The 25,827-nt window shown below is 35.6% G+C and overlaps 3 protein-coding genes across 7 annotated transcripts in view; 1 reads left to right on the top strand and 2 right to left on the bottom strand.

Moving 5' to 3' along the window:
• The window catches only part of LOC106088410 (uncharacterized), a 151,454-nt gene extending 140,372 nt beyond the window's left edge, over positions 1–11,082 (bottom strand). Inside the window, exon 1 of the mRNA XM_013253919.2 lies at positions 9,923–11,082. Coding sequence (XP_013109373.2) covers positions 9,923–10,019 — 97 coding nt within the window. The 5' untranslated portion in view covers positions 10,020–11,082. The remainder of the gene's footprint in view (positions 1–9,922) is intronic.
• Positions 11,083–12,837: 1,755 nt separating this feature from the next.
• On the top strand, positions 12,838–19,591 carry LOC106088411 (RRP12-like protein). The gene is made up of 12 exons (XM_013253923.2): positions 12,838–13,115; positions 13,179–13,738; positions 13,800–13,916; positions 13,972–15,405; positions 15,464–15,726; positions 15,783–15,917; positions 15,984–16,416; positions 16,487–16,761; positions 16,831–17,009; positions 17,081–17,311; positions 19,102–19,393; positions 19,464–19,591. Exons 1-12 carry the CDS (start codon positions 12,974–12,976, stop codon positions 19,567–19,569), a joined length of 4,167 nt encoding a protein of 1,388 aa, XP_013109377.2. The 5' UTR covers positions 12,838–12,973; the 3' UTR covers positions 19,570–19,591.
• A 60-nt stretch (positions 19,592–19,651) lies between these two features.
• Positions 19,652–21,691, bottom strand: LOC106088412 (transport and Golgi organization protein 2). Of its 5 annotated transcripts, XM_013253925.2 has the most exons (5): positions 21,583–21,691; positions 21,024–21,521; positions 20,912–20,959; positions 20,436–20,748; positions 19,652–20,366 (listed from the first exon to the last, which is right to left on the bottom strand). In XM_013253925.2, exons 2-5 carry the CDS (start codon positions 21,286–21,288, stop codon positions 19,907–19,909), a joined length of 1,086 nt encoding a protein of 361 aa, XP_013109379.2. In that variant the 5' UTR covers positions 21,289–21,521; positions 21,583–21,691; the 3' UTR covers positions 19,652–19,906. The 5 variants fall into 5 exon arrangements, with proteins under 5 accessions (XP_013109379.2, XP_013109382.2, XP_013109381.2 ...); XM_013253928.2 differs by lacking the exon at positions 20,912–20,959 and having other exon boundaries at positions 20,436–20,565; XM_013253927.2 differs by lacking the exon at positions 20,912–20,959 and having other exon boundaries at positions 20,436–20,706.
• Positions 21,692–25,827: the final 4,136 nt, after the last annotated feature.

Below are 25,827 nucleotides of genomic sequence, written 5' to 3' on the forward strand. Positions count from 1 at the left end.
TGACTTCTTGAGCCCCTAGAGGGCGCATTTCTTATCCGATTTGGCAGAACGTTTGTACAACGGCTTCTCTCATGGCTTTCAACATACGTGTCCAATATGGTCTGAATCAATCAATAGCTTGATACAGCTCCCATATAAACTGATCTCCCGATTTTGCTTTTTGAGCCCCTGCAAGGCGCAATTCTTATCCGAATAGACTGAAATATTACACAATGACTTCTACAATGTTCAGCATTCAATTTATTTATGGTCCGAATCGGACTATTACTTGCTATAGATCCAATAGCATAACAGTTTTTATTATTTGCCTTAAAAGAGATACCGCGCAAAAAACTCGACAAATACGATCCATGGTGAAGGGTATATAAGATTCGGCCCGGCCGAATTTAACTCGCTCTTACTTGTTATTAATAAAAACTAAAATTCTTCCAAATTTTATCATAGTTATAATTGAACAAAGCGTCTATATATTTGTGTTCCACTAGCATAGCAATGCTCAACTTTATTCATCATTCAAATGTAAATCTCCTTCAGTATACCTAATAAAAGCAAATTAATCTACAAACAAAGCAGATATTAAAACACCAACTTTGGATTATTATGAAACACTAAACCATTATTTTCAGAAACAACTGTTCCAAAGTTTTTGTTTTCAAATGCTTTTATATGCATTATAAGCCAGTAAGGAAAGACAAAAGTCGGCCGGTGCCGACTATATAATACCTTGTACCTACCCTATAAATAAAAATTGGGAGCTATTACTAATTCTGTACCAAGTTGATGGACCTCACTGGAAGTTTTCAGAAGAATTGTAGAATCCGCATTAAATTTTTAACAAATATGTTCAAGATGTAATAACTACGGCTCTATAAGTGCAAAAAGGGTGATGTATATATGAATATGGAAGTTAAAAATCAATCTGTACCGATTTTTATAAAATATTACAAAAATAAAAAACAGTTATAAGAGAATTATACATGGCAATTTTCGTGACAATCGGTTGACAAATGACAACATTATTGCAAATTACTCAAAATCGGATGAATATATATATATATACATGGGAGCTATATTCAAATCTAAACCGGTTTCGACCATACTCCTTATGCTGAGTTTACATGACACATCATGATCGTACTCATCGTTTGTTGATTACAGCTTTTGTCTAAAACGGTACATCAATATTTCTTTTCTTTGATTTTATTTAATTTTTCATACTTTAATTCTCATTTCTTATGCTGAGTTTACATGGCACATCTGATGTATGGTCATTGTAATAGTATTGGTGAAAACAAAGGTGTTTTCGTGACATGTATACATAACCATCAGTCAGGGCTGAAAAATCAAAATTATTTGATTTTTTCGATGATTGACGTCTACCGTTGACAAAGAAATTTTTAATCATTAATTGACAGATATAGAAAAACACGTTCTGTGACAAATTATGCATGCAAATTTTCGTGACAATCGGTTGGCAAATGACAACATTATTGGCAAATATTCAACATCGGATGAATAAATATATGGCAGCTATATTCAAATCTAAACCGGTTACGACTAAACTCCTTATGCTGAGTTTACATGACACATAATGATCGTACTCATTACAGCTTTTGCCTAAAACGGTACATCGACTTTTTCTTTTCTTTGATTTTATTTAATTTTTCATACTTAACTTCTCATTTCTTATGCTAAGTTTACATGGCACATCTCATGTATGGTCATTGTAATAGTATTGGTGAAAACAAAGGTGTATTCGTTACATGTACACTTAACAATCAGTGATGGGTGAAAAATCAAAATCATTTGTTTTTTGTCGATGATTGACGTCTATCGATTACCGTTGACAAAGAAATGTTTAATTATTAATTGACAGATATTGAAAAACACGTTCTGTGACAAATAAGGTTAAGAAATCTGAAGTAAAGTATGAAAATTTAAATAAAATCAAAGAAAAGAAAACATCGATGTACCGTTTTAGGCAAAAGCTGTAATCAACACGTACCCTCGATGAGTACGATCTTAATGTGCCATGCAAACTCTGCATTAACCTTATTTGTCACATAATGAGTTTTTAAATATCTGTCAATTAATGACTACACTTTTCTTTGTCAACGGTAATCGATAGACGTCAATCATCGAAAAAATCAAATGATTTTGATTTTTCAGTAATCGATAGACGTCATTCATCGAAAAGAAATCAAATGATTTTTAATTTTTCAGCCATAGCTGATGGTTATGTGTGCATGTCACGAATACACCTTTATTTTCACCAATACTATTACAATGACCATACATCAGATGTGCCATGTAAACTCAGCATTATATATATTGGTAGTCCAATTTCTATGAAATTCATAAGTAATGTCGAGAGTCATAATAAAATCATTCCTATCACATTTTGAGAGAATCGCTTAACAAGTGGCCACATTATTGCAATGTTGCTGTAAATGTAAATCGGACAAACATATATATGAGAGCTATATCTAAATCTGAACCGATTTCAACTAAACTTCTTAGACAATGTGGTAGCTGTCGAGGAAAGCGTTGTGCAAAATGTTGGGAAGATTGTTAAATAAATACGCTTTCAGTGGCTTTTGAAATGAAAATCGGGCGACATCTATATTTGGGAGATATATTATCAATATGAACCGATTTCTATAAAATTCACCAGTATTATCGAGAGTTATAAGAAAATCCTTCTTGCCAAGAATCGATTAACAAATGACCACATTATTGCAATATTAGACCAAATCGGACGAACATATATATGGGAGCTAAATCCAAATCTAAACCGATTTTTTCCAATTTCAATAGGCTTCGTCTTTTGGGTAAAAAAAATGGCTGTGCTAAATCTGAAGATGACTGGATGAAAATTGCGAATGTGAGTGAAGATAAATTCCAAATTTAACTAGTGGAGACACAAACCACTGACTTAACAGTCCTCTGTTACTGGCATTAGCAGAACACTGTTAAGGAACTTTGAGGGAATTAATTAATTTCAAAAACAAAAAAATATTTGTTCATAAAAAGTTAATTTCAGACAACACAAAAAAAACAAAAAAAAAATCTAGAAAATAATAAGGTGATCCAACATTAAAATTTAGTTCCCCCAATATCCTCAAGGTGTACTAACAAGATAAAGAAGATTGTAAAATTGATTGATCCACTGTGCAAAAATGGAAAATAGTAAGGCGATGAGACCGGTCTCAAACGACAGCTAGGGAAGCCTAGTTTCTTATACATATGCCCACGTTTTCCAAATAATCGTCTAACTGTCGAATCTTTGACAAAAACTCGACAAAATTACTCAAAAGACTCGAAAAGTCAAGTGTGCGTGAACCACTGTGTGAAAATGGAAAATAGTAAGCCGATGAGACCAGCATCAAACGACAGCTAGGGAAGCCTAGTTATATTATGTCCATATACATATGTCCACATTTAGTGGAGATACAAACCACTGGCTTGGTTTGTGTCTCCACTAGTTAAATTCGCAATTTATCTTCACTCACATAATTGCGAACTGTACTTTGTTCACAAATTTACATGGACAGACAGACGGACATAGCTAAATCGAATCAGAAAGTGATTCTGAGTCGATCGGTATACTTATAAAAAATATACTTCTGGGTGTTTAGGGTATAAAAATTAAAAATAAAAATTGCGAAATTTTCTTTTAATTTTTGAAAATATTTAAAAAATTTGTATATGCTCTAAAAATTAAATATATTAAGTGTGATCACAATCGATAATGGGTCCAAGTATTAAAAAGCGTTAATAGAGTAGATGACCAATAGTTCCAACTTCCAGTGTGATTTTATATAAATGCATACGTCAGTCAGCAGACTAACTAGCTCTGGGTGAGTTTATAAATTTCCCATTACAAATTTAATCATAAAAATAGTAATAATTCAAAAAAACACGTCAATATTTTTGCATACCATTAGCATAGCAATACTCAACTTTAGTCATCATTTAAAGGTAAATCCCCGTTTAGTATATCGGATAAAGGCAAACAACTTTTCATGTGGCAACCCTAGGCGAGGGTAATTAATAAGATCCCCACCAAACGTTTAATTCACAATTAAACGGTGAGTAAGCAAATGAACGGCGTTTAATCAAAGCATTCGAAGAGGCCAATAGCCATTACCATTAGAAATGTAGGAGAGTGAGCAATGGAGCGCTGGTAACAAATGCAGATAGCGTCATAAGACATCAATACTCGAATAATGTTATGCACAGTGAGCGAGCAGCAGCGAGCCCCCGCTTGGTTATGGCAATGCCTAACAATTGGCCGTTTTCGAAATTCTGTGGAAATCAGCCGACAAGTCTGGTGTCTGGTGCTTATTGCAGGCGGGAAGGCAACGACTCAAATTGACATAGTCACGAGACATGGAATAAAACCAATAAAGACCTGGATGAGGGGATGGAGATGGAGATGGCAAGATTGCAAGCAACTATTAAAAGTGATATTCGTTTCCAAAGCTGATTCATTTGTCATGAATTGCAATTTTCTCAAGGTCGTCTTTGGAATTGCAATTTTTTCTCCAGCAATAATTTAAATTAGAATTACACCCAAGTTAGTTAGAGAATAAAAATGTTTTGAATTTATTAAAGAAAAATACTTTAAAGGCAGAAATTTCCATCTATTAACATACGAGTATATGCAGATTTTGTTGGTTATTTCTTTTGCGGTTAATTCAAATGACAAAAATGTGTCATTTCAATTGTAATAAGCAGGTAACTCTAAAAATAGCAAAGATTGTTGGGGCTCCAAAGCCAGTGTTGCTTTCCTGTTGCTACGACCTTCAATGTTAAGCTACCTTTGATGCAAATCACTAAATGAAGATGTAGTATGAACGAATGAATAATTGCCCATTTAGGAAAATTTCCTGCTGCTTTATTTTTAGTCCAAAGCCCAAGGGTCCAGACAATATTTTTATACAACCGCTGTTATGTTGGCGTTTGGACACTTTCCTAGATTTCATTTTTTCCCAAATTTTAATTAGTTAAATGAATTGTGCAAAGAAACAAAGAAAAATGTTCAATGGTCATCAATTAAGAAAAATTCGCTTGGAAACATGCCATTTACGCATTGAAGAGAATCCTTAGAAAAGTTAAAAGGCTAATGGAGTACAAATCGTTCATAGACAATGTATGGAATTTTTCCATTGCAATATCTTCTAGATATTGATAAAAATCTGGAATGACATTATAAAACTTTACATTTTGACATCTATGAAATTTTCTCTAAAGACAAAATTTCTATGAAATTTTCTCTAAAGACAAAATTTCTATGAAATTTTCTCTAAAGACAAAATTTCTATGAAATTTTCTCTAAAGACAAAATTTCTATGAAATTTTCTCTAAAGACAAAATTTCTATAAAATTTTCTCTAAAGACAAAATTTCTATAAAATTTTCTCTAAAGACAAAATTTCTATGAAATTTTCTCTAAAGACAAAATTTCTATGAAATTTTCTCTAAAGACAAAATTTCTATGAAATTTTCTCTAAAGACAAAATTTCTATGAAATTTTCTCTAAAGACAAAATTTCTATGAAATTTTCTCTAAAGACAAAATTTCTATGAAATTTTCTCTAAAGACAAAATTTCTATGAAATTTTCTCTAAAGACAAAATTTCTATGAAATTTTCTCTAAAGACAAAATTTCTATGAAATTTTCTCTAAAGACAAAATTTCTATGAAATTTTCTCTAAAGACAAAATTTCTATGAAATTTTCTCTAAAGACAAAATTTCTATGAAATTTTCTCTAAAGACAAAATTTCTATGAAATTTTCTCTAAAGACAAAATTTCTATGAAATTTTCTCTAAAGACAAAATTTCTATGAAATTTTCTCTAAAGACAAAATTTCTATGAAATTTTCTCTAAAGACAAAATTTCTATGAAATTTTCTCTAAAGACAAAATTTCTATGAAATTTTCTCTAAAGACAAAATTTCTATGAAATTTTCTCTAAAGACAAAATTTCTATGAAATTTTCTCTAAAGACAAAATTTCTATGAAATTTTCTCTAAAGACAAAATTTCTATGAAATTTTCTCTAAAGACAAAATTTCTATGAAATTTTCTCTAAAGACAAAATTTCTATGAAATTTTCTCTAAAGACAAAATTTCTATGAAATTTTCTCTAAAGACAAAATTTCTATGAAATTTTCTCTAAAGACAAAATTTCTATGAAATTTTCTCTAAAGACAAAATTTCTATGAAATTTTCTCTAAAGACAAAATTTCTATGAAATTTTCTCTAAAGACAAAATTTCTATGAAATTTTCTCTAAAGACAAAATTTCTATGAAATTTTCTCTAAAGACAAAATTTCTATGAAATTTTCTCTAAAGACAAAATTTCTATGAAATTTTCTCTAAAGACAAAATTTCTATGAAATTTTCTCTAAAGACAAAATTTCTATGAAATTTTCTCTAAAGACAAAATTTCTATGAAATTTTCTCTAAAGACAAAATTTCTATGAAATTTTCTCTAAAGACAAAATTTCTATGAAATTTTCTCTAAAGACAAAATTTCTATGAAATTTTCTCTAAAGACAAAATTTCTATGAAATTTTCTCTAAAGACAAAATTTCTATGAAATTTTCTCTAAAGACAAAATTTCTATGAAATTTTCTCTAAAGACAAAATTTCTATGAAATTTTCTCTAAAGACAAAATTTCTATGAAATTTTCTCTAAAGACAAAATTTCTATGAAATTTTCTCTAAAGACAAAATTTCTATAAAATTTTCTCTAAAGACAAAATTTCTATGAAATTTTCTCTAAAGACAAAATTTCTATGAAATTTTCTCTAAAGACAAAATTTCTATAAAATTTTCTCTAAAGACAAAATTTCTATGAAATTTTCTCTAAAGACAAAATTTCTATGAAATTTTCTCTAAAGACAAAATTTCTATGAAATTTTCTCTAAAGACAAAATTTCTATGAAATTTTCTCTAAAGACAAAATTTCTATGAAATTTTCTCTAAAGACCAAATTTCTATGAAATTTTCTCTAAAGACAAAATTTCTATGAAATTTTCTCTAAAGACAAAATTTCTATGAAATTTTCTCTAAAGACAAAATTTCTATGAAATTTTCTCTAAAGACAAAATTTCTATGAAATTTTCTATAAAGACAAAATATCTATGAAATTTTCTCTAAAGACAAAATTTCTATGAAATTTTCTCTAAAGACAAAATTTCTATGAAATTTTCTCTAAAGACAAAATTTCTATGAAATTATCTCTAAAGACACCATTTCTATGAAATTTTCTCTAAAGACAAAATTTCTATGAAATTTTCTCTAAAGACAAAATTTTCAAGAGTTTTTTAAGACAAAATTTTCTCAAATGACAAAGTTTCTCTGAAAATTTCTCTGAAGACAAAATTTGGTCCGGTCTGAACCACAATATAATCAACATCACTGTCAAATGTCGAGCTCAATTGCAAATGCAAATTTTGCCCATGAACATTTCACTAAGGAATGGAGGCAATCTTCTCACATATCAATGATTGCGGTCCGATTAAAGTTTAAGCTCAATGACAAGTGACGTCCTTTTTATAGCCGAGTCCGAATGGCGTTCCACAGTGCGACACCTCTTTGGAGAGAAGTTTTACATGGCATAGTACCTTACAAATGTTGCCAGCATTAGGAGGGAAAACCACAGCTGAAATTTTTTTCTGATGGTCTCGCCAGGATTCGAACCCAGGCGTTCATCGCCATAGACGGACATGAAAACCTCTGCGTAACGGTGGCACAATTAACTGTTCAAAATTTCAAATGCCAACTTTATACAAAAATTATCCCATCTGAATAATACTAGGGATGTAACACAATTCATTGTACCAAATTTCCACTGAATCGGGTAATAAATGCGCTTTCTACCAACTTCCTTAAATGGACACACAGTTATATCTATATGGTCTTATCTGGATCATAATAGATTTGAATGTTAAGGGAATTAGTTCAACTCACTGTTTGAAATGTCAGCAAAATCGGTTTGTAAATACAGCTCTTATGGGCTAAAGACTCTTAAAAGCAAGTAAAAAAATACGAAAGTCCGGAGCCGACAATATCTTATATATAAAAATGAATTTGTGTTTGTTTGTCGGTTTGTTTGTCGGTTTGTTTGTTTCGTATGGACTCAAAAACGGAGGGAGGCGAACCCTCCCCCTTACCCCAAAGGTACTTACCAAAAATAAAAATATACCGACCAGGACAATATAGGACTCAAATGATAGGTATTCAGGAGTAGAGTACGAATTTCATATTAAAAATTGGGTGCCAGAAACTGGGCGGCCGTCCCAACTCCAAAACACCCTTAAATAGGTTTATTGGACGGGCATGACAATATGGGATACAAATGAAAGGTATTTGGGAGTTGGTTACGAATATAGTCAGGAAGAAGGAATAGGCTTTATAATTTGTTGGTATCGAAAGAGGGCGAACGCCACCCAAAACCAACAGTACACTGATAGGCATAATGTGGATATCAAATGAAAGGTATTTGAGTCCAAGTACCCGGAGGGCCGCCCCAACCCTAAAACTCCTCTCAACAGATGTATTCGACTATGGGACTCAAATGAAATGTATTCGGCAGTAAATTACAAATTTAGCATAAAAAAGTACGTCCAAGTAAAGGGAGGTCGCCCCAACACCAAATGGGCATATCAGCCAACCATGGCTATATAGGATTCAAATGAAAGATATTTACGAGTTGATTACGAATATGAAATTAAAATTTGCGTTCAAGTCTATGTGGCGCTTTTCCATCCAAAACTAAATCAAATAGATTGATTGGCCCATTACGACAATAGGGGAGGGACTCAAATGAAAGGCATTTGAGAGCGGAATACAAATTTGATAACCAATTTTGGAACCAAGAGTTTGGGGGTACGCCCTAAATCACCCCCTTAACTGAACTTCATTTTTGACTATAGCAGTATGGAGTTCCAATCAACGGTATTTGGCAGCAAAGAACTAAAGAACCGGTGGCCGCCCTAGCCCGAAAACATTCTCCAAATGGATTATATTTACCGACCATGGCAATATGGGGCTCAAATTAATGGGATTTGGGAGCGGGCCAAGAATTCGACATCCACATTCGGGGCGATGTGTTCCCGCTCTAAAAAGATATTGGAGATGTAAAGAAGGCGCAGAGTAGCGGACCCGGTTCGGCTGGTAATAACCTACACTTTTCCTACAAATTACTCTATGTATAATTACCGATGTTGGCCAAATTCTGTTCAATATCTCGATTTTGACAGACGTTCCGACAAACGGACAGACACGCAGACATCGTTAAATACTACGTTTCTGAGTATGTTACTTGCATTTGAAAGGTTCGGTAAGGGGTTGTTGTAGTAGCTGTGTGTGGTACACTGAGGCGGCAGCCCTAGCCAATGAAGGAATTCATCGGGTTAATCCGGTACATACAACTGACTGCCTTCGGTAAGGGGTAAGAGATAGAAGTGTTAATTGATATCCGTTTTAAGTTTTTGGGCATCAATCTGAACAGATAGGGCCCACTTTCAACGCGACCTACATTAATAAGAAGTATCTGTAAACAATTTCAAGCGGACGTAGCTAGATCGAATAAAGAATATCAAGGATGGCGAAATGTCTAGATTAGTCTAAGTAGTAAACAATTTTTGAAGTATAGTTGCCATATCACTTTTTAGTTTAAATCTGTTTTGTGCCAGAAACTTAAAGGGTGTGATGCATAAAGGTACTTTGTCCTTCAACTGGTCTAACCATATTCATACATCAAAAGCTTCAATATAGGTACGTCTGTAAGTCTCAAATGCATAGATGTGTAATCTTTAATGTATGCATTTTTTCTCATCCCACCTCACTCTCTGTTAAAACAGACATCAGAAAGTTAAGATGTAGAGTGAATAAATGAATAATACTAACCTGTTCCTCTTGCTATATAAGTTCCAGCCATGACGGATGTTGTGGATGAACTGGAACCAGCTCCAGCTCCACTGGTTTTTGTAAATTTCAAAAGCATATTGAAAATTTTTGGACCACACTTTGTGCAAAGCAAAGAGGTATGAAAAGCACTAGCAAGATGCAATGCACTTTCACAATGTTTTTTTCGTATTCAAACTTTTATTAAATATTATATATTTTTTGTAATTATTTTCTTGCTTGTCTGCTATTTGCCATGTAACAAAAAGAAAGAAATCTCTTTTTCCTATACGACGTTTTTTGTTTTAATTTTTCTTTTGAGCTGCCAGCAATAGCAGCGAAAAATGCAAATTTACAAAATTAACGAAAGGAGACGGCACGAAACTTTTATTCTATATGTATTCTATATTTAGATGAAATGAAATTCGACAAAATTCAAACAAGAAGAAGCATTAACGGCAACAGCAGCAAAGTATCTCATGGATGAAGCACAAACACACATTTACACTAACACGAGCAAATAAACTGTTGCTTGCTTGCGGAATCTTGTTCGTTTTTTTTTTATTTTTGCACAGTTTACCGTTTACAAGCTGTTTGCATACAAACTCAACTCTCGCATTTAATTGTCACAGAAGTATTGAAAAAATCTAAACCCAATTGAAACTATACTCAATTCCAACAAAAAAAGTTGTTGTCACAGTCTCTGTGGCCTTTCTTTTAAAGGCCCATGGAGAAAAACAAACACGGTTTAACGCCGCCCCAAAACAACGTAGGGATTATGAGAAAAACAAACGCGTTTTCCCCGTATTTTTATGTTGTTGTAAAAGTTTATAAACAGCTTAACAAATAATTTTTGTGGTGTGTTTTTGTTTATTTTGTGTTTGTCGTGATTGTTTTTTCATTTGTTTGATTTTATTTATTCATCACTAGTTGCTGCTTTCTCGCCTTTTTTACTTTTTCACTGCAGCCTACGGCTGTTGCTGTCTGACGTTGACGGCAGCAATAGTCTATTTTTGCTTTTTTCACCATCTGTTTTAGGCAATTTCATATTTTACAACAAGTTTACACATTGCCCAGCACTTTTGTGGGTAATTTGTTTAGGAATTTTGCATTTAAACTATAAAAATTTTATTAATTTGATTTCGAAATCTCACTCAGTTGACGTTTACGTCGTACTAGGTATCCGATTTTGACTTCGTAATCGATTAATCGACTATTTGTGTAAAGAAAAGTCGAAGTCGACTTTCACTGATTCAAAAAGTCGAAATAAGTCAAAAAGTCCAAAAAATTCGAAAAGTCGAAAAATCAAAAAGTGGGAAAAGTCGAAAAATCAAAAAGTCGAAGAGTCAATATGGATGCCAAATGAAATGAACTGAAGAGTAGATTACGAATATGGCATAAAAATAAAATAACCCGCAAATGTGCATATTGAGCGATTATGGCTATACGGGACTCAAATGAAAAGTAGATAACGAATATGACATTAAAATTGGTGTACAAGTATCTAGGTGGCAATTTAGCTTCTAAAATCAGCTCAAATAGTAACCCATAGTGACCCATAATGACAAATTAATCTGATCTAAAGGGACCAAGTGTTGGGGTTCGCCGCACACCCAGGATATAATTTCAAACCATGGCGAAATGGGGCTCAAATAAAAGGTATTTGAGAGTAAAAAAGCCTGACCGTTTGAAATTTCAGCAAAATCTGATAACAAATGCACCTTTTAATGGTCCCAAGAACCTAAATCGGCACATCGGTTATGCTGTGTTTATATAGCACAAGTTTGGTTGTTTTGGAGGAAAACGAGTCCTTTTTACCCTTATAATTTATAAATATGTCTGTCTGTTCCCAAGGCGGATTTAAAAAGGCGGTCTCAAGCTGTAAACAGCCGGCCAGAATTTTACTCCGCCATATTGCCATCAAGCTGATCGACCTTTTGCCAACACACCCAAAAAAATTTGCGTGCGTGTATGTTAACGTGTGCTTACATGAGCAGAGAATATGAGAGAAAGAAGATGACAACAAAGAGAATGCAAAGAAAAATCTGAGATCCTAATACCGTCAAACCTGGCCGGCTGCTAACAGCTGTTCGCGTGAAACCACCTTTTTAAATCCGCCTTGATACAAAGCGAGAAAATCCGCTTAATGGGTAAATAAAACACCCCTAGTATCTATAAGAAAAATATGAATCGGTATTCATACAAAAAATAAAATATCGATAGCGCTATCGATATTTTGCCAGCTCTAGTGACTACCGGTTGTTATCTGCATTTTCGACAGCACTTTATCGAAAAATCTAATTATATAATTTTCTCATTTAATTTAGTAAGATGGTTTCATCAATAGAAATGACGACCACAATAAGAATGCTGAACACAATAAGAACGCCGACCAAAATGAAAATGCTGAAAAAATATTGCTGTTGTCAATTTTAGTTTGATAAATCCGCCTTGAAACGTAATATAACGTGTTTGGGAAATTTGCTCAAATCAAGTGGATTTGGGCTCTAGCATAAACGTGGTTTTACTCAACGAAGAAGAAACAGCTATTGAAAAAGTACTGTAGATCCAAGATATATTCATTTATAGGTATTGTCAGTTGCCCAAAACCAAAATTTTAAGTGCACAAGCTGTCAAAATCAGTGATTAGTGCAATTCTGATTTTCTGTATGTTACTAGTTCGCGCCATTTTTCATTGTTTGTGTGATGGTTCTTATCAGTAATACACACACACAACAAAAACTCATTGACAGATAATGCAAGTCGCGAGAAAAAATTGTTCTTAGCTGTTTATGGTACAATACCTGGTAATTATGACATGGTGTAGATCTATTTACATGCTTTAGACAAACGTAAGACGCTCTACACATCCAATAATGAACATACTCTACCTTCACATATGGTTGGGGTTACTATTTCCCTTTGGATTGTAACGAACAGAAATAAGAAGCAGAATCATTGTTTTTCTTTTCAACACGTGTTATTGCATTTCTCCATCCTTTGCGGTAAAATTATAACATATACCCTATTAAATTAAAGTAAAAAGTTTGAAAAATGGGAAAATTTCGATCAAAACTTAAACGTCACACTAAAGGAAAGAACTGGAGTAAGGGACATTCTTCGACCTCAAATCCAGAGCAGATGAAACATCGCCTTAAAGCCAAATCAAGATTCTTTCAGCCCAACATAAGCCTTGGTAAAAAAGTAAAATAGTGCTAATAACCATCTTAATCTTACACTCCACTACTTTTATTTACAGTACCCCAAGAAGAAGTCAAGAATCCCAATTCCTTAACATTGGAGGCTGTTCTAAAGCATGAACAGCGTTTGGCATACAATGCCGAAACTACCACGGTAAATGATGTGGCGGGTAGCTTGAAATCTTTCAGCTTAAACGATGGAGACGAAGGTGATGAGCTCATGTCTGAATCACAGGGTGGCGGTACATTTAAGACATTCAAAACGTTCGCCTCCAACTATAGCACCTGTAGTAATATGAGTTTTAAGAAACTGCTGGTGGGCTTCAGAGCCTCGTCGGATTTACATAAAGAAATGTTGGCCATATTAACAGCTCTAACTGAAATCATAAAAGAAAGGGGAGGTACTGAGTCTTCGACCGAGTACTTCCTTTTATTGGTGGAACAAATTGAAGCTAGCACCGAAGATAAAGACATTATTGCTGGTGTCTCGCTGCTGGGCATGGGGATTAAATCGGTACCCACAGCTGTGTTAAGAAAGCGTTTTAGTGAAACTGCACAGACCTTAATGTCTTGTTTGCAGCGTTTTATTGATTCCTCCAATCAAACAATACACAAATATGTAAGTAGTAGTGTATAAAAGTTGATATTCCAGGGGGCTAATTTTTTTGTTGAACTCGTAGATAATAGGGTGTTTGTCAGTACTGTTGAGAGCACAGGACTATATGACTTGGACTTATTCATCAACTTGGCAATATATTGATGCACTGCTATCGTTTTGCATACATTCGAAGCCTAAGGTAAGTTTTTTGTCATGATTAGTTTTTAAGGTTTATAAAATGTTTTTTATTTTAGATACGAAAAGCTGCCCAACATGCTGTTGTATCGATTATACATGGCAGCTCTTTCATGCTGCCGCCCAAGACTACAGAAGGAGATAATGGCGATGGTCAGATTGCCTCAGTGGTGGATACTAATCAACAACAAATTAAATCCCATCCCGCCAGCAGTCGGGTAACCAAATTCTGCCTGAACCAATTTAAACCAGAAATTTTGGCCCAACAACAAACCACCGTCTTGCATACGTTGTCTTTGTTGAAGGAGACCATAAGTGGCTTCAAGACCGATGACATACGTAACGTGTGTGAACATTTGCTGTCCATCATGACTGCTGCGAATGTCCTAATACGTACCAATTGCTTGCAAACTTTACATGCGTTGTTTGCTTCTCGCACCATAAATTTGAATGGTCTAATGTGCGCCAAACTTCTGGCTGCCATACATGAGTATAGACCGGATCGTTCGGATTTTAGGCAAACATTGGCCTGGGTAACTGTGCTCAAGGAGGGCCATGTTCATTTGGCAATACTAGATTTGAGTTTGTGCATTAATGCTTTGCCGCGACTTGTAGAGATTTTATGCAATGACTTGTGGCTATCTGACAGAACCGACATTATTGCAGGTGTTTCCAATGCCCTGAAAGAGTTGTTGTACGAATGCGTTAAACCAGCCTGTGTTAATCAGCAAACTGCTAATATTTACAGGGTGGCCATAACAAAGATATTGGCTTCAGTATACAAAGTTTTAAGTGCCCCATTTGGGGATGTGGCCAAATATGTGATTTTAACATTCTCCATAGTTTTTGAAGTATGTGGAGAACATTTCGCCAAGGAACTGGCTCCCTCATTGTTGGAATTAGCCAAACGTTATGATACGCAAAGTTCTTTGCGCATACAAATAGAGCACAGCATTATAGCAGCCATCAAAGCCATGGGACCAGAAGTGGTTTTAACATCCATACCCCTGACCAATGCCAAAGGCGATGTTATTATAGAAAAATCCTGGTTATTGCCTCTATTGAGGGAGGGAGCAACAGGAGCCACTTTTAAATTCTTTAAAGAAGTTATATTGGTCTTGGCTTTGGATTGTAATGCCAAATGGCATAAATTTGCCGAAGAGAAGGATGTGCCCATGGCTCACACCTATGAGTTGCTGTGCTGTCAGCTATGGGGTCTCTTGCCTGGTTTTTGCAGAGCACCCAAGGATCCGGAGAACTTTAGATTGATTGCGCCCACTTTGGGCAATGCGCTCGATAACAACCCCGAATTTAGGGCACCCATTTTCGATGGTCTCATCGAACTCATACAAAACGAGGAGCAGACAGTTATACATGAAGCTTTGGCCAAATACTCGAAAAACTTTTTGCCACGTCTCTTTAATATATACACACAGAAACCTACGGGCACCTATGAGCAGGATTTGCGCAAAAAATCTTTGGAAGTTGTTAAGGTAAGCCCTGGCCTTGTTAAACATGGACATTGTTAAATGTTTTGTTTTTTCATATTAGCTTTACCTAACAAAAACCCCTAGTGATATGTTGAAAGAACTTTATGATACCGCCTATAAGCAACTTCAAGGTACAGCAGTGGGCTCATTTGAATATGATTCGATATTTGATATTACTGCTGCCCTGACACTATTCCAAACATGTGAGGTCATAAGGGAGTTCTTTGAAAGCTACATTGTGCCGGTGCTAATGAAGAATGAAAAATCCAAATTGGTAGCCAGGGATGAGCAAAAACTAAAGAAGCAACAACGCAAAACCTATGAGTAAGTAGACAACACAGCAGTTAGCAATGACCACTAATTCTCTGGCCTGGTTGCAGATTATTGCGTGATATCTTGACATCGGAGGCAGCCTCTTGCCAGAAGTTTGCTCGTAAAAATCTTATTGCCCTGCAGAAATTGTTGCTGGAAGCCTTTTCTACCAGTTGTGCAGTGTGCCAAGCTGCACGTTTGAAGTATGTTGGTTAAAAAGTCAAACAATCATCAGACCTTTTAAGGTATTTTTTTCGTTTGATTTGCAGATGCCTGAAAAATCTTATAGAAAATCGCAAAGGTGTCACATATTCGGATAAAATTGTTAATAAAACCCTACCCGAAGCCATACTCAATTACAAAGAATTCTCGACACGCAAGGAAAATATATCGGAGGAATTATTGAAACTTATACTAAATCTCTATCAGGAAGCCGACAAACTCAATGATTTTGTAGATATACTAACTGCTGGCTTCACCGGTGACGAATCGCTCATAACTAACACAATATTGGCTTTCCGCACCGTATTGCAATGTCAAGGGAAAAACCTGACTGTCAGTACATTGGAATTTGTCATGGAACAAATTGCGGTGTTCTTAGTGCAAAAATCCAGATCTCAGGCCGAGGCTTCAGTGGCATTTTTAATAACCTTCATTAAAGTTATGCCTACACCGTTAGTGGCCAATCATTTGGAAACAATAGTAAGTTTTAAATTTAGTACTTCCATCTGCCGAAGAAACCGTTACATTATTTGGGAATGCTTATGTTTAGATGAAGACCCTTTCTGCCATGGTAAAAGACACAAAACGCTATTGCCGCATACAAGTGGGCTATCTGCTGAAAAAACTTTGTAAACGCTTCAGTGCCGAGGATTTAATTAAATTTGTGCCTGGAGATGATGAGGTGACACATCGTCGCTTAAGAAAAATTCGTAAACAATTGAGACGTGATAATCGCAAAAAGCAATCGGAAGAAGCGGGTAAAGACAGTGATGATGAAGCCTCAGAAGAAGACTTTGTTAGTGGCTTGGAGAAGAAAAGTGTTACGTGAGTATAATCAAAATTAAAAAGACGGGCCTTATAAGAGGATTTTAATAATTTTTTTATTTTCTCTAGCATTGATGACATTTTGGCTGATTCAGATTCAGATTTACCAGAAGACATGGAGGATGATGAGCAATCTGCTGGCCAAGATAATAAATCTAAGACGAAAAAGCAACGCAATACCTTTATACGTGAAGATCCCGAAGATATTGTGGATTTGGCTGACATAAAGTCCATAGCAAATGTTTTAAGTAAGCGCGCTTAACTTGGTGTTGATGTATTTTATTGTTGTCCTAAATCTTACATTCTTATGTTTGTACAGCAAACCGCCCTACTGCAGCTTCCGAAAAAACAGGCTCAAAGGCCAAAGCCAAAGATCCTAATCGTGGTTTTAAAACCGCTGAAGATGGTCGCCTTATAATAAGTGATAAAGCGTTGCGTGGTGTCGGCGGTGACAGCGATTCGAGCAGTGATTCAAGTAATGAGGACATGGATGATGAAATGGACGGTACTAAGGCTGTGAAACGTGGCATGGAAGAAGACTCTAGCGATGGTAAGTGCTTTAACTAATACATTGAGAAAAACAAAATAGAAATTCTAAAAATGCTTAGACAAACTGTAGAACATATTTGAAATCGTAAGGTTTCTAGTTTAATAATTTTCTTAAAAAGTCTTTTGTTTGGCTTTCTTTGTATGAATTTCGATTATGGCTTCTAATATCGTTGCCAAAAAAAAAATTTAAATGACAGAGAACTCTTGTACCACAGCAAATGTAAGCTCGATTTCCTGCAAATTCGCGGACCTCTCCGATGCCAAAACTATTGTTTTGAAATAAGCTCACAATGGTCCATAAAAAAATTAATTTTGGCTTTCGAATGTTGAAAGTCAATGTTTCCTATCTGATAGCTGCTTATGATGGTTCTTAAGGCTACATTTTGATACGTAGGTCCCGACGTGCATTTTGCTCACATCTGCGGATGACGTCTGATATCGCAGCTTTCCCGGCAAAGAGGCAATTACTCGCCTCATCATATCGACCATCAAGGCACTCAGTATTTATGCAAGAGCTGGGCCGCCCGGTCTCTCACTGAGACTTTCGACTCGATTGTCTCTGATTGTCCGCGACTGTCGTTGCAGCTACTTCTCCTACGGAGGGAGCATTTCACTATCCGCCATCTGTGGACTCGCCCGGTAGCTCGTCCGACACCACACAGATCGGACCTCACTGTTCCGGCCTGTGTGGTGCGATCCTCGTCAAGCTCCATAGGCGAGCAAGCTCGTTTTGGTCCATAGAATCGATCGACGCGGGTACGTTATGGCCCTTGTTTATTTAAAGACACCCATAAGTCACCTTGTCATATCGAGTATCATAGACACTCAATATTTAAGCAAGAGCCGGTGACGGCCGACCTCTCACCTCTCCACTCGACATCCCTGATTGTCCTCTAATGCATCCCACAATACGGAACCTGTGGATGCCCCTGAAAGCTCTCAGCTGAGCTTCTCGTTATGTCGATATTCACCCATGTGGTGCTCAAAGTCATCCCGGCACGGGAGTGCCAGTGCATGGTGAGTATTGAATTCTCCCATGATTATGCGGTCCGGTACGTACCGGATTGACCTAATGGAGTTCTTTATCGGCAAGGGCTGCCGTCTCAATGTATAACACACCATGCAGTGGCACTCCCGGCACGGGATTATTCACGTTTCAAAAGGTAAATTTTTTCGACTGGTTCATACATTCAAGAAAGGATGTCTAATTTCACTTTACGGACTTCTAAACAAAGACATAACTGTCCAAGCAATACCTTCTTGGCTGTTATAGCAGGCATCATCCAAATCATTATCTTTTGGATAGGTATCCACCGCCCACACGCCTTAAGGCGGATCTACATGATCTAGGGCGAAACGTTCAGCTCTAAAAGAGGAACATTTAGATCAAGCGAGTCTAGACAACATTCATGCAGAAACGGTAGCACATGCGGTGAATAGTTATCGTGTGAATGTGGTCCTTGGAGAACGACCACCCTCCATTCCACATGAAAAAATTGACCTCCTGCGGCAAAATAGAATAGTTCTGGTCAGTTACGATCCGTCAGATGCAGTCACCTGCATCACCTGTGTCCCAATTGTGACCTGAGACCAGAAGTGTTGCTGTTGTGGATGCCTTAGGTTTGATTCAAAGTATGTTATTCAAAAAAAATATCTAGGAATCTCGAAAGCCGTTACAGCCATTGACATAACTTTAAATGCAAATACATCCAAATATTGTGGATATTTATATCGATTTACTGCAACCTTTTGAGTCTTGAATAATTTTTTATATTCCATTGTCATATACAGAGGAAGAACTAGGCGTTACTCCAAATCGTAAACGAAAGGCTGGTGATGCTGTTAGCATGCGTTCCGGCAAGACAAACGCATCGCGTTACACAACAGGCGGTAAAGGTATACACAGACCAGTGGGAGCCGCCAGCGATGCTATGTCCACAAAATCCGGTTATTCAGCTAAATCTGGAAAGTCACAGGCTGGTACAGAGTATTCTACCAAAAAAGCCAAGGGTGATATGAAAAAGAAAGGCAAATTGGATCCATATGCTTATATACCACTCAGCAGAAACACATTAAATAAGAGGTAAGATTGCCAAAGCAACAAAATTGTTTGCCCATAGTTAAACAACTGAAATGAATTTTTATGCTTGCAGAAAACGGGCCAAACATGCGGGCACATTTAAAAATATTGTTAATGGCGCCCGCAAGGGAGCACTTAAGGGTGTGAAAAGTAAAGTAGCCAAGGCCTACAAGAAATAAGGGCTGATATATTATTTATATTTTAAATATTTTCCTAAATCAAATAATAGCCTGTGTATATTTATGCAATGAACTCAAAGTCTTAAAAAACAAATTTAAATTTAATGGTAAAATATCATTTATGCACTTGTATTAGGTATGCGACATTTGAATATTTATTATTTTTGAATAAAATAAAACTACGTTAAAGATAAAAAAAATCCTGAGCAAAAAGTTTGGTTTAAAAAAAAAATACTACTTAGAATGTAGAGCCCTACAACTATAAATCCAATTATAATTGACATTAAAGCACATTGTGATGTTATTGTGATGTCCCCACAGCCGTCTACGGTATGACTTAGAATAAATATTGGGTCTCAATATGATGTCTGGACCATTCACCCTCTGGATCTTGAGTTTTCATTGTTTCCTCGATAAAATGCATTTTGTTATGGGCATCTACCAAGATAACTGTGTGTGTGCGACTGCCATAACCATGGCCGGGTACACAAACATTTAATGCACTGAGATGTTCACCCCAATTTGGGGCTCTACGCATGAGTTCTGCATCGGGCCAAAACTTCTCTTTGCACTTGAGCAACTCCATTAACTGATCGATTAGTTCATTTTGACTAGGCTGTTGTTCCTTTTGAAACTTTTCAACTATCTTTTGAAAACGGTTGCGTCCATAGCGAACTTTTTCAAAGGGTGCCGAGGGAAGACTATTGCCAAAGCCATAACAGGTGTTCTCTTTGTATTCGACCAGACTGGCTGGTGCATTGCTGCAAAGTGTCACCAAAGCTGGTCGAGTAGATGGTCTGCAATAGTTGGAGAGAAGATGGTAACTTAAGATGAGTACGTCCCAATACATTTCATTTGTTACTTACCCAATTTCAATGGAAACAAAGTTGAAGGCACTGTATTTACTGCAATCTGCCAACAAACTGCGATTATAATTGACATGATCAAACCCCTCAGTGTAATTGCTTACATAGTCCGAAACTAGCATACCACGGCCTAATAAAGAATTATTATTGTGTTGTAGTGATGACTGTGGACAAGTCAGTGGATGAGGGTCAATTTGTTCGGTACTTTGAGAAGGGGGTTTGTAACCATTTATTGTTTGAGTAGTCGGGGATTTGGAAGATTCTTGTTGCTCTTGAGTATGTTGGTTGTGAAGTAGAATGTTGTGGTTAAAAACTATGGACATATCAAATGAGTTTGTGAATAATAATGTTTTGTGGTGCGTAGGTAAGGAAAAGTGGACCAGGTGAGCCCAGTCAGCGGGTCAGGTATGAGAAAGGAAAAGTAATGGAAATAATTATTAATTATAACATTCTAATCTTTTTCATAATTAACATACAAAATGAACCATGTCCGAACAAAGAATTTAATGGATGACCTCTAGCCCCTAGATGTGCAATTTTGATGTGTGTTAATGGCCCGAAAAAAATTAAAAACTTTCTTACACTTACCCACAGCATTACGAGGTTTGGGTTCACCAGTAAGGTTTAGTAAAGCGGCTATTTTGAAAATTCCATCTTGCCCCGAAATAGCCAACCACGTGCCGCCTTCACGACCTGGTTCCATATCTATGCCACCATAACAATTCTCCACATTCTGCCATTTGGCTACTTCTTTGGTGTCACGCGCATAGAACTCATCACGATTGGAGGCCAGTATCAATTTATAACCATTGACTTGGGGGTTTGAATTGACATAGAAGAATATGACACACATAATTTTTCCAAACTCGCTACTACAAAGCTATTTATACGTCGATCCTACACAATTTTGAGATTATCTCTACGCAGAGACCTTTGACGGAGCAGGAGGAGAAGTTCTTTTGTTTAAACTTTTGATTAGCCCTCATAAAAATAAACCGAGGCAATGAACGAACGAAGTTATCAACTTATCTTTCTCGCTTCTAATGAATAGCGTATCTAAGGCCAAACAAAGTTCACAACGCACGTCTGCAATATTGAAAACAAAGTAATAATATTTGCATAAATTACAAACGAAAACCTAATTTACTATTTATCTTATGCCGTTTCGATGGCAAAAATAAGTATTTTGGTAGGTAGGTAGGTCTGTCAACCGCTTGTTGTTTGACCAAGGGAAGTGAGGGTGTTGAAGTTGTTGTCGATGCATTTGAAAACACAAAACAGCTGATGCCACGCAAAAATAGTACCGTTCACACTCCATGAAAACTGCAGTCAGTTAAAATGGGTTAAAATCGCAACCTAAAATTACGCGCATGGTAAAGGAACAAATTAAATTGAAAATGGGAAACGTAAAGGTAAGTATGAGGATTCTCCATTGGAAGGCAAGGCGGCAAGGAGCCATTAATAGAAGGTTAGGTCACTTGCGAAAGCATAAAGTGGATAGGCCCCATGAACATCATTAAGGATGTCAAATCTGCCAATTGAAAATGTCATCAAATTGTCAGTTGATTTTTTTCCTTCATTCCAAGGTGTATTTACAAGGTGGCCGCATCGGCAAATTGCTACAACAAAGCACTTTTTTTGGGAACTTCATATGTCAAAATTTGTAAACAAACATTTAAAATTTTCGGCAAATTTGCTTCGACCAATCAGAGCAAGAAGAAGGAAGTTTAATTTTAATTTTTGGGTGACAAGCAAAAAAAAATGTAAAAACGTTCAAAATTGCTATTAGCTCCAGACAAAACTATCAATATGGCAGGTTTAAATATAGTTCTCACTAGGTTGTTATAGCGGTAAAGTAGCTACCAAGTCCTGATCCCTCTATATGCCGCCTCTTGGTCGCAGAGAACACAACAAACTGCTACAACAACAACTCATTTAACCAAGGCGTATTTAATAAGGTGGCCGCATCGGCGAATTGCTACAACAACATCTTTTTTGGGAACTTGATATGTCAAAATTTGTAAGCAAGGCGAACAAAATTCTATTCGCCGTGACATTTCAAATTTGCTTCGACCAATAAGAGCAAGATAGGCAGAGGACAGTTGTAAGGTAATCGACTCTAGGCAGATCCAGATTCTTCAGCATCAGTGTAAAGATTCTGTCTGGAAACAGCGCTTTGCGCGACTTTGCACCACGGATGATGTACGGTTGCTGTTGTTGTTGAAGCAGTTTGTTGTACAGTGAAAGACTATATCGGGCCAATGCGGTACGTACAACGGGCTGCCATTTGATTGCACTGTAATTTGTGATGGCTGTCCAGAGGCACGGATATACAAATTGCTCCCCTTCTAGCCATTTCACTCTCGGATCAATAAATTGACGTTTATCTAAGGAAAATTCCTCAAAAGTATCGCCATCACTTTTTATTAAAAAAAATTGTTTTTTTGCTTGCAAATTTTTTAAAGCGAGTTAAATGGCTCTTACTCTCCTGCAAATTTTTACGCGAACAGACCTATTGCGGTTTGTTGTGAATGTAAACACTGAACTGACATCTTAATACTGTCAAACTGGCCGGCTGTTTTCAGCTGTTCGCGTGAGACCACCTTCATTAATCCATCTTGGATTAAGCTCTATGTAAAGACTGGTACTATATTTGCTTTTCTTGATATTTTTCGCCGATTACTATTTTTAGATAATTGATTTTAAAGCAAATAAACTTGATGATACATTCCGTGAGACATTCCCTCAATACTTATGGTAAAAATTTAATAAAATTGTGTATTAATAAAATTTGATGATACATTCCGTAGGACATTCCCTCAATACTTATGTTAAAAATTTGATAAAATTGTTATTTGTGTAGTGTTTCAAAAAGTAATCGCGAAAAACTTGGGTTTTCAACAGTGAAAAACAAACAAAGTACCAGCCATAACAAAGGAAAGATTAATAATTTTGATTAATATTATTTTTTTTTAATATTAATATTTAATATTAATATTTATTTTTTTTGTCGGATAAATTAATTTTTATTCAAAGTAAGAAATGTAAAAAATAAGGAGAGTAATTCACGCATACATAGAGCTGGCAAAATATCGATGGCATTATCGATATTTTATTTTTTGTCTGAATATCGATTGATATTTACATATCGATACTATGGCAAAGTAAAATTGTTTGCAAAATTGAACAAAAATGTGTATTCTAAAGATACGTTGCGTTTATAGAGGGCGCTATTTTCTTCTTATTTGGTTAAAATTTTGACTTCCAACTTACTTTATTAAATTTAGTTTTATTCGGTCTATGCATTGATATGGCTTCTATATAAATTGACCTTCTGATTTTTACTTCTCATTTTCGTTTTTAAATAAAGGTGATGGGAAATTAAAGATAGTATCGATACTATCGATATATTTTATAAGAAATATCGCATGTTGCGTATATCGATAGATTGCCTGTTCTACCCATACAGTCTTATTATCATTTTGTGCACCACTGGATAGAGCTGGCAAAATATCGATGACACTATCGATATTTAATTTTTTCACTGTTTTGCAAAATTAAACAAAAATAAGCGATGAGACACTAATGTATCCTTTAGGGTACATTGCGCCTATAGAGGGCGCAATTTACACCCAATTAGGCTTAACATTTTGTATAATGATTTCTCTCATGACTTCCAACCGATATTATTATTCTTGGTTTTATTTGGTCTGTGCATTGATATTGCTTCTATATAAATCGATCTCCTGATTTTTAGTTCTCATTAGCGTTTGAAATAAAGGAAATGGGAAAATAACGACAGTATCGATATTTATTATTAAAACTATCGAATGTTGCTATTATCGATAGTTTGCCAGCTCTACCACTGGACTAAGCTAAAACTGACTTTGGCAATGCTATCAAATGTAACGGCGGACGATGAGGGCATGTGTGACCAAAAATGTTAAATATACCGCACATGGTACAATGCAGTGCATCCTGTATAGCGCATAAGACAAGTCATAATTCGATTCAACTTTTTGGTAAACTGCGTCAAAAGTTACAAAGAATAGCTATATAAATAAAAACTAAAAGCGATGGAGATGATACCGACATGTGACAAAAATCATACGACGACACAACAGGGTCAAAATTAACAAGTAACAGCGTGCTAAGTTTGTAGAAGTCATTGTGTAATATTTCAGTTCATTCGGATAAGAATTGCGTCCTGTAGGGGCTCAAGAATGAAAATCGGGAGATAGGTTTTTTATGAGAGCTGTATCAAGCTATTGATCGATTCAGACCATATTAGACACGTTTTTTGAAGGTCATGAGAGAAGCCGTTGTACAAAATTTCTGCCAAATTTTTGAGAATCGCTCCCTCTAGAGGCTCAAGAAGTCAAGATCCCAGATCGGTTTATATGGCAGCTATGTCAGGATACGCACAGTTATTGGAAGTCATAATAAAACACCTCATGCAAAATTTCAGCCAAATTGGATGAGAATTGCGCGCTCTAGTGGATCAAGAAGTCAAGATTCAATATCGGTTTATATGGCAGCTTAATCTGGTTATGGACCGATTTGAACCATATTTGGCACAGTTGTTGGAAATCATAACTGAACACCTCATGCAAAATTTCCATCGGATAAGAATTGCGCCCTCTAGAGGCTCAAGAAATCAAGATCCAAGATCGGTTTATATGACAGCTATATCTAAATATGAACCGATATGGCGCATTTACAATCCCAACCGACCTACACTTATTATACAGCGGTCAAAAAAAGTATTCATCATTCAATGTTTTTTTTTTAATAAGTCTACAAAAGACAATTGGAATAAAAACATATTAAACTAATGATGCAGTAGTGCTTGTGTGATATATATGTACACAATTTCATTGTTTTTAAAGAAAAAAATAGTATTTATTGGAACAAAAAGGGCCATTTTACAGCTGAACACAAAAAATTAAACAAAAAAAGTATTCATCATTGCAAAAAAAACAAAAAAATAAATAACATAATTTAAAAAAATTAATACTTTGTTATCCGACCACCGCGTCTTATAACTTTTTTTAAACGGTTTGACATCGATTGGACTAATTTAGCGGTTATATTTTGGTCTCTATTAGTCCATTCCTCCATTATCACCTGTTGCATTTGACTCTTGCTCGAAAAATTGCGCGTTCTCAATTTGCGTTCAAGATGTTCCCAAAGATGTTCAATTGGGTTCAAGTCGGGACTTTGAGGAGGAGTTTAATGACTTTGGGGCAGTTATACAGCATCCACATCTTGGTATTTAAAGCAGAATGTTTGGGGTCATTATCTTGATAATATTGAAAGTTATTACCAAGCCCAAGTTTTACAGCACTATCTTTTAAATTCCTCTTTAAAATGTCAATGTAATACTTATGAT

This window comes from Stomoxys calcitrans, chromosome 4 (assembly GCF_963082655.1).
Source record: "Stomoxys calcitrans chromosome 4, idStoCalc2.1, whole genome shotgun sequence".
NCBI classification, from domain to species: domain Eukaryota; kingdom Metazoa; phylum Arthropoda; class Insecta; order Diptera; family Muscidae; genus Stomoxys; species Stomoxys calcitrans.